The sequence below is a fragment of the Larimichthys crocea genome, chromosome XII (assembly GCF_000972845.2).
Source record: "Larimichthys crocea isolate SSNF chromosome XII, L_crocea_2.0, whole genome shotgun sequence".
NCBI classification, from domain to species: Eukaryota; Metazoa; Chordata; class Actinopteri; family Sciaenidae; genus Larimichthys; species Larimichthys crocea.
Window position 1 is genome coordinate 31103629 of NC_040022.1, and position 9384 is coordinate 31113012.

At 43.5% G+C, this 9384-nt stretch overlaps 1 protein-coding gene across 1 annotated transcript; it reads left to right on the forward strand.

Moving 5' to 3' along the window:
• Nucleotides 1-1234: 1234 nt before the first annotated feature.
• LOC104923382 (nuclear distribution protein nudE homolog 1) lies at nt 1235-7916 on the forward strand. Its single transcript, XM_010736452.3, has 9 exons — nt 1235-1470; nt 1997-2112; nt 3595-3748; nt 5032-5180; nt 5264-5400; nt 5497-5754; nt 5906-5991; nt 6419-6564; nt 6676-7916. The coding sequence occupies exons 2-9, from the start codon at nt 2027-2029 to the stop codon at nt 6722-6724; spliced, it is 1065 nt and encodes a 354-aa protein (XP_010734754.3). The 5' UTR covers nt 1235-1470; nt 1997-2026; the 3' UTR covers nt 6725-7916.
• The last annotated feature ends 1468 nt before the right edge of the window (nt 7917-9384 follow it).

Genomic DNA, 9384 nt, shown 5'->3' on the forward strand with positions numbered 1-9384 from the left:
TGTTCAGCTCAGATATGAAGCGAGGACAGCGAGAGGATTGGAGTGTATAACGGCTTCATGCTCTGGTGATGGTGCGTGTGGATTAACAAGGATCGGATAGGCCCGGTTAATCCCTCTGAAAAGGACAGAGTCGACCCAGTGTGACCTCTGACCCCAACAACAGGAGCTGAAACGCCCCAGTCGGACTCGAAGGTGATGTCAGATGCCGTGCTGAGACACAGCTGTCTGTGAATGCCTTTAAAAAACTACAACAAAAGTAAGATTTTTAAATTATAATTTACTATCTCAGCATTTAGACACAGTAGCTTTAATTTTTAATTAGTAAATCATTCCCATTTATTTTCACTTAATATTGAGTTGATTTAAGACTCACGGTTTCCAAATATCAGGCTGTAAGTGCATCCTTTATACAAACTACCTCTAGAATTAAAAACTTTATATAGGACTCAATCTATATTTAAATGGTTATTATAGAAAATAACAGACAATATCACAGCATTTGTGGCTACATTCATGATTTGTTGATTTAATTTGAAAGCCTTCAATTCACCTTTAAACAAAAGAATAACTCCAGCAATAAAACTGAACCCTGATAAAGGTTTGTTTACACTAATACACAAATATAGTGTGGTGATAATAAACATAGCAGTATAAATATGGACGTAGTCTCTGTGAAGCTCAGTGTGGAGCTGTGATGCGATGACACCCACCTGTCAATCTAAGCGTCCACGCTCTTAACCCTGCATAACTTTAAGCCTTAATATAATGTGAACAGGTGAGTTGTATATAAATTCACCCTCAGTACAGTTGTCATGAACGGGGAAATTAGCTACAGAGACCAAAACTGTTTTTTGTACCAGGCTGTAAACATGTTTATTTCTGCTGTGAAGTTGGACATTTGAACATGGGGACTTATGGAGACTGACTCACTTCTGGAGCCAGCCTCAGGTAGACGTTAGAGGAACTGATGTCAGCTCATTTATATATGTGATTACATGTGTTATATACGTGATAAAACGGCACATAAATGATGATTTAGTTAATTTTCAGTAATAAAAATGTGTTATTTCATATCAAACGTTGACATTTCCGACTGTCCTTGAAGGAAGCACCGCCTCGGACCGCAGACCCCCGTCTTCTGGACATCTCTCTTCTGATTGGACAACCCATCCTAATCCCGCCTGTTGCTTTTTGATTGACATGATTATTGACTAATAAGAACAGGGAACGAGGCTGCCAGCTAACTTGTGATTGGTGCGTCAGTCTGGACAATATGAATGGCAACATGTATTGTTGTTCGACGTCTTCCCAGGACAATCGCAACTTTTGTCGCTTCAAACTCCGGCAACAGTTTTTCCTCTCACCGGTTAACCGACAGACGTCGGTGGTCGGTGGTCGGTAGTTAAACCGAGCACATGAAGAGGAGTTAGTGACGGATAAACCGCGTCGAAAGAAGCTAACCGTTAAACCGTAAGTTATGTTGTGTTCACGTCCGCTGGGATTTAAATGGTTAAAACTCCGTTAGCCGCACAAGCTAACTTCTTTGCATCCAGGCAACTTTCTGTCGCTTTGTTGTCGAAGTTTTGTCGCTGATGCTTCGAGTGTAATGTTTATAAAAGCAGGTGTCGCTCATGATGGGGTTCCCGTTATCTCTTAAAGTAACGTTAAAGTAACGTTTGCTGTGAGTTCCCCTTTTTTTTTTTTTTTTCTTTTACTGTGACCAGACTCTGTTTAAATTGTGTCACTTTTTAATCTCAGGAGTGTTTTAAGTCACATTTTTATTGAATTTGACTAAAGTTAAAGGTGTTTAATTACTTAATTTAATGTCTTCTTTAATTCGGCTTACATTGAACATCACATTTCCCCCGTTATCTGTCCTAAATAAGCCCAAAGTTACCGTATTAACGCTAAAATCCTCATGAATTAACTGTAATCATGCCCTGTGATAACTTGCTCAGACTGAATTATACCCATCTTAACGTGTCTAACATCCCAGGAGAGTCTCCGTCCGGGCTGGGCTGGAGAGATGGGGGATCCGGATCCTCCAGAGTTTGGGTCCCTGGAGGAAGAGCTGGAGTACTGGAAGGAGCAAGCAGCGAGGCACCAACAGAGGTGAGAGCTCCTCCATCACCTCCACCTCCTCCACCACCTCCACCTGTGGATAGGGATCTAACGATACACTCGACTCACGACTCGATTCGGTTCACGATACTCACGATTTTTTTAATCAAAATGAGCTACAGACAAATTCTGACCAAATAAAATGATATTTTTATTTGTAGGAAAAAGATCTGAGGTGCTTTCTTTACAGAAACTCTCAAACAGTTTGTGTTCTCTTTATAAAAAGTGCAACTTACATCTTAGACAACAAAACACATGACAGATATCTGCTTTCTTTAGAAACAGTCTCACAGTAAACTGATGTTAACTGCTGTAATTCAGTATCTTAAATAACAACAGCAGAAAGCTGAAAGCATCTTCAACGACGGAAAATGGCCTCAAATCTTTTCCAATTAAATGTTGCTCGTGTTGCCGCTGCATGTTGCTCGTGTTGCCGCTGCATGTTGCAGTCTCTCTATATTTCCATGCTGTTTTTGGTTTTGTCTGTCCGTTTCTCACGGTTGTATTTGTGTACATAGGGAATCCAAAATGATTTCAAGCTGCTCGGTGCGTCCTCTGTTTCAAAGCTGTTTTCTACCGTCGCCACGTCTTCCCTCGCTCTGTGCTCCGTACCTACGTAGTGACGTGAGTCACGTGACTTGACGTCTGGCGTTGAACAAATGAATCACCAACCAGTGACTTTTTTTAAGATAACATAAGAAAAATAACATCTCCTACTTCTCTTGGAGTCGCGAAGAATCGCGATTAATTTTTTCTGCTGCGAATCGTCGCATCTGTACCGATTTTTAATTGTGTCACGATGCCTCGTCACATCCCTACATGTGGATGATGTTTTTCTGCCTCCTGAAGTTCGTCAGCTTAAAGTACCGTTATGTAGAAATGTGTATTTAAAGTTAACGTTAAAATAGCTTGTGTAGCAGCTAATGTGATCCATGATACCAACTTTTGTATTGTCCAGCTCCGGTTCTGGCACGACACTGACACTGCTTCCCAACGCCAACACTCCTTCAGTGCTTCAGAGTCAGATACTAAGAGGAATAAGTTACATAGTGTGAGAACAGAAGCCTGATTACAGGTCCGTGTAGCATCAGCAGGATTTAAAACCCTCCGTGAAGTCCTGACAGATTATATATTTTATATCTTGTTACATGAGTTCATGTCTCGTGTGCAGATCTTTGAGGATTTCTGCGGCTCTGAACAAATAATCGATACCTTTTCACTTCTCTCCTGTTCAGTTTAAATAAATGAGTCTGTTAACACTCCTGCAGCTCAAACAAACGTAAAGCTCAAGTTGTTTTTCCATTAGACACATTTTTATGATGTTTGGACGAGCTTCCTGTGGTCGGACGGGAAGTGATCAGGTTTTCGTTGTTCCTCTTCGTCCTGGTCTGAAGTCCAAACTGACTGAGTTGAAATGATTTGCTGTGATAACGTTCAGACTTAACAAACATGTGGTTTATGTTCTGCGTGCAGTGCGGAGGAAGCTCAGGAGGAGCTGCAGGAGTTTCAGCAGATGAGTCGAGACTACGAGGTGGAGCTGGAGACGGAGCTGAAACAGTGCGAGGCACGAAACCGTGAGCTCCTCGCCGCCAACAACCGCCTGCGGATGGAAGTGGAGAACTACAAGGTACGCAGGACGTTATTTATATCCATCCATCTGTTCCAGACAAACAGAACAACATCATCTGCAAAAAAGCAGAGATGTAATCCTGAGGTTTTAAACTAGACGTCCTGTCGGGACAGGAAGCTGTTTATTGGGGTTAAACAGCTTTTTGTACCATCGCAGCCTCAGAGCAGCAGCGTAGATGTTACTCGTGTTGTGAAATGACTTGAGGCTTCGAGCAGGGTCTGTAGTCACGAAGCTGCTGCTGCTGTATCAGGATGTCCAAGTTATTTTAATAACAGTCAACCAACCGAACGCTTTAAGTGTATTTGACTGGGGATTTCCATATTCACCAGCTGATAGTAGGTAGAGGTTTAAGGGCTCACTGTCTGAACACACACACACACACACACACACACACAGAGGGTTGATTCAGAGCAGGAAAAGCAGCTGCTGACTCTCGTCTGTGTCTGGAGGGGAGAGTCACTCAGAAGACGTCATGTCATCGTTCACTCGCTGTCCATCGTCCCGCTGAGACACGAGGGACAAAAAACAAAAACAAATCAAAGTGTCAAACAATCATCAACCAGGTCCCCAGCAGCAGCTGATATCACTGCCTAGTCCAGCAGCAGTCAGCCCAGCTCGGCGTCTGTCTTTCACCAGGCTCTCACCAACCACTAAAAGCTCGTCCAGCTCTGGTTCTGGCACGACACTGCAGCTGGAGCTTACGTTAACATTACATCAATGGTCGTCTTCTGTCTCACACGAACATATTTCTACAAATAGTTTTAAAAACACATTACTGCTGTTAGAAACTTAATATGATTGGCTGATAATAAATGTTTAAATGACACATTTTAACGTTTACATACACGTCCACAGAAAAAATAAAACCGTGTTGTGAAGTCGAAAAGGTTTCTGCTGACGTTCAGAGCAGTAACAGGTTTTTATCTCAGTATGCGGAGACTTTGTGGAATTCAGCTCAAACAAGCTGAAGCTTGACTCGGCGTCATCGAGCTGTGATGATCCTCACAACGACCCCCGAAGATATCTGTGAAGAAAAGGATTTAAAAAACAAACACAGCAGCAGTGATTCAATGCAAGGTCTGATTAAAGTACTGAGCCTCTGAAGTAATGATCCGCTGTGTGAGCACACATCAGCTGGATTGACCTTTGACCACCAAGATGACATGAGTTTAATCAAATAGCTTCAAATACTGGGACATGAATACTCAAATACTGCTTTTAAATCCCACTTTTGTAGTTCTGTGTTGTAGCTGACCTTCCTGACTCTGTTCTCCTTCCAGGAGAAGTACGAGACGCAGCACTCGGAGGCGTACCGGCAGATCTCCAGCCTGGAGGGCGACCTGGCCGAGACGACGGCCATCAGAGACCAGCTTCATAAATACATCAGAGAGCTGGAGCAAGCCAACGACGACCTGGAGAGGACCAAGAGGTCAGAGAGGACACTTAAAGGAAATGTTTATCGGTCGATCAGTCTGACTGAGACTCACTCTTCTGTTGTTGTTGTTGTTCCAGGGCGACCATCATGTCGCTGGAGGACTTTGAGCAGAGGATGAACCAGGTGATCGAGAGGAACGCCTTCCTGGAGAGCGAGCTGGACGAGAAGGAGAACCTCTTGGAGTCGGTGCAGAGGCTGAAGGACGAGGCCAGAGGTCAGAGGTCACTGATCTGCTGTCAGCTTAAACAACCTGAGCTGTCATGGAGACAAATTGGACTAAACTGGACGTTATTTTGTGTTTTTGTGGCAGATCTGAGGCAGGAGCTCGCCGTGCAGCAGAAACAGCAGGTTCAAGACAGGAAGCCGTCCCTCAGCAGTGCAGTCAAAGAGCCTTCATCCACCACCACCACCTCCTCATCTCTGGCCGGTTTACCCACCCCACCCCTCACTCCTCCAGACAAAAGAACAGAGGACAAAGCCTCCTCTAACCAGCCCACCCCCTCTGCAGCCACACCATGCAGACCTCCAGCAGACTGCTTCACCACCCCGGTGGCCTCCATCAGCAGAGGTCAGTTCATGTCAGACACGCCAGAATAAAAGGGTGTAGTTTGATTTACTCAGTAATCTCTAAACAGTTAGGATACGAGTTTAGAAAAAAATTAATATTTAATTAGAGATAATTAGAATATCTGTATTAATCAGGAGTTTCGTCTCTGCAGGTGAAAGCGTCTCCGGCACTCCTCTCACCACGTCGGCGAGGATCTCGGCCCTGAACATCGTCGGAGAGCTGCTGAGAAAAGTCGGAGTAAGAAGCTCACTTGTGATTTTTTTTTTTTTTTTTACTTTAACTAAAGGACCAAAGAGGACTCAGTGTTTTTAATGAATCGACTCATTCACAACAGCTGACTGATCATCATGTGACGCTGCAGGGAGCTTCTGGTTTTACGCTTTAATGCACATGAACTACTTTTTATTTTAGAAACAACATAAAGTACAAAAAACACTTCAGTCCTTGTTCAAAACTACATAAAACATGAAAGTCTCTGGACTGTTACTGACGTAGGTAGTTAAAGATCTTTATTCTGACATTTATCAACTGTTGCATTTACTTCCTTAAAATCTCTTTCTGCACTCGAATGTTGAATCTGTAGGCGTAGGTTTAGATCAGGTTCCTCTCACCGTAACAGAGATGGCAGTGTTGAAGTATGAAGCTGAATGTTTTCTGCTCGTAGAATCTGGAGTCCAAGCTGGCGTCGTGTCGTGAGTACGTCCACGAGCAGACGGTGAACCGCAGAGGCAATGCCAGTGGACAGGCGGCGGCGTCCAGCCAGAACAACTCCTTGGAGACTCATCCTACGAACGGCCTCTACAACAAGGGGTGAGGCGCTCCGTCCTGTCCTGTGCAGCCATCAAAACGTGTCCAACACGTAGATGTTCTGGTCTAGTGGTTGTTGAGGAAACATCTCTTGAGTGTTGTTTTGTTTTTCAGGCTGGTGAAGAGGTTAGACTTCGGAGCGGGACCCAAACTGCTGCTGTGAAACTGAAAACCACCTCCGTGCTGCTCCGTCCTTCCTGTCCATCTGGCCCGGACCTCCCAAACATTTAACGGTACCGTGTGCTGCACATCATACGGGCCGCTCAGTGGGTACTCTGGGATGTCCATTAACCAGCTGAACTCGACACAGTTACAGTTCGGTTTGTTTACCAGCAGTACTTCTCTTCAGCACTCGCACTTAGCTTGAATTCATTTACCGGACTCGTGCTGCATGTCAACACTTTTTGTTTTTGTTTGTTTCGCTCATAAGTTGTGTTAAGACTGAAACATGAAGCGAGATCACGCACATGAAAAACCAGATTCAGGTTCACGATGAGTCAAAGACGGATCACATTTGAAGCAACGGAAAGATGGAGAACATGGAAACCTCAGAGATACCCAGGTCACATTTTTGGATTCAGACTCCCGATCATCTCCGAGCGATACCAGCCGATACCGAAGACTCCTCACTCCTCCTGAGGATCTGGTTGGAAGTGATCAACAACTGTCCAGCAGTCTGACCTGGTCTGTTGTAGACCACGTTCTGGACGTCCAGAGAAACGCTTGATCTCAACTTGAACCGGAGCGTTCAATGCGATACGGGATCAATAAATCCACGTTTACGTTCGCTTTGTCGCCTTCTTTACTGAAAGGATTCTGCTGTATGGCAGCACTCTGTGTCTGCACAGTTGCCTTAATGGAGAGGTTAAGATCTGCGAGTACATACAATGTGCTTCATTGATCAGTTTTCGCAGTTGGCTCCTGAATATCGGCTGATAACGTTCGGTAACAGATCGATCTGATCAGAACAACGACACACTCAAAATGGTCCCATTTACTCTTCATGTCACGTTATTTTACAGTCCAGAAGGCGGCGTAGACGAACCTGGAGCTGTTCAGTAACTCTTCAAAGGCACTTTAGCAGCTTCATTACACAGTTTAAACGTTTTATTGTCTGACAGATTTTCAGTCTGTCTCGGACGTTTCGTGGACGTGTTAACACTTCGGATCCGTCCAAGTTAAAGGCTACATGTAAGTGGTTTTACCTGCTGTACTCGCGTTCGTCTGCTAAAACACTCAAACCTGAGCGATCAAACCAAAGTCAGACTGTGCTTTATGTTTGGTTTGAACACATCTTTGGAGCGTCGGAGTGCTGAACACTGGAAGGACACTTTTATCTTCACAAGAGAGTTTTTGTCTTTTAAATACTTTTAAATTGTTGCCGGTCTGTCGTTCTCGTCCTTTTGTCTTCATGAAACCACATTTTATCATTGATAAAAACCTTTGCAATAACGTTTGTTTGTTGGATTAAGACTTCGACAGATCAGTCACTTGTGAAACTCAACAAAGTTTTTGTAGTTTTAGATGAATTAAGTTTTCTAACCATGCACGGCAAACAAACATGGACTGTGTCGTCTTCTTAATTATCTGATTTGAAGTTTGCGATTTGAATTTATTTCTGGAAACCTCAGAGTTTAAATTAACTGAACTTGGGTTCTGCATCTTAAAGCTTATTAACATGATGTTGTCGCCATCTGTACGATTCACTTTGAGCTGTCCGCCAGTTCAAGAAAATTCATTTAGACTCTGAAATTTAGTATTTTGTTTTGTTTTTTAAAGATGTCTGAGATCGGTGTCGGAGGATGCGTCACTTCTAAGTTGTTAAACTTGAGTCTGGATCGATGCTCAAGCTTTAACCTGAAGACGACTGAACTCAAGTCCCTCCATTAGCTCAGTGTCTAGCAGCTGAAGCTACTTCATTTGTTACATTTGAGTTTACTTAAGTGGATACAGATCCATTAAATCTTCCACATCCCTGATTGGTTATTGAACCTTTCAACACTTTGTTACTTCCTGTAGATGTTCACCTTCCCTGTGTCTTTCTTCAGGCCAAACACTACAACTTTTACCGTAGAGATATCAAAAATCTGATGAGCAGATGTCGTGAAATTTACTGATCGTATTCATGAACCCCTTCACGACCTTTCCTTTAGCACCATCCTCAGGACAAACTTTACACTTCTAGCTCTGCTATAGAGTGCTGCAGGAGAACGTAGCGTCCGCTCCCTCTAACTTGACGATTATTTGAGGTTTTCCCTCTTCACGCTCTTCTCCTCTGCCATTATGTCCATAGAGGCTCCTGTTCTGGCACAACACGGTTCATTTATGGTCAGATTTACGTTTTTTTGCTTTTAAACTTAAACGTCCTGTCAGCGTTTCGTAGACAGAACCTCTCGCGTCGTTCCTGCAGCACTCTATCCGTAACTAATAGTTTGTTAATGTTGATGTGATGAAATTTGAGCCTTGTACTTCTCATGTTGTTCCAGTATTACACCGTCGGGACGCTCGTTAAATAAACGAATCCGTCCGCAGAGCTCTACTTCTGTTTCTCCAGGAGTGAAATAGGAAACGTCTTCTGTTAGTGAGGAGATGTGAATACTTCAGTGAAGGCTACTCGTGTTTTATGTTAAAAAAGATAAAGTATGTAATAGGTTGTTGACTTGTAGTGTTTATATACTGTAGGGTCACTAACGTAGGTGGAATCTGTAGGTTTAGCTGCTCGATGCGAGGACGGCAGCAGACTGGACCGTTTTTAACGGGAAGGTCGGTTTGTGAAAGCAGGAAACTTATTATTATAAGAAGTTGGTGTTTTTCTGCCTTATA

Excerpts from the sequence above, each read along its gene's own strand:
- LOC104923382 (XM_010736452.3), top strand. The coding sequence starts at position 2,027 with ATGGGGGATCCGGATCCTCCAGAGTTTGGGTCCCTGGAGGAAGAGCTG. Across the intron at positions 5,401-5,496 it reads GCTGAAGGACGAGGCCAGAG|ATCTGAGGCAGGAGCTCGCC; the intron begins GTCAGAGGTCAC and ends TTTTTGTGGCAG. Across the intron at positions 5,755-5,905 it reads GGTGGCCTCCATCAGCAGAG|GTGAAAGCGTCTCCGGCACT; the intron begins GTCAGTTCATGT and ends TCGTCTCTGCAG.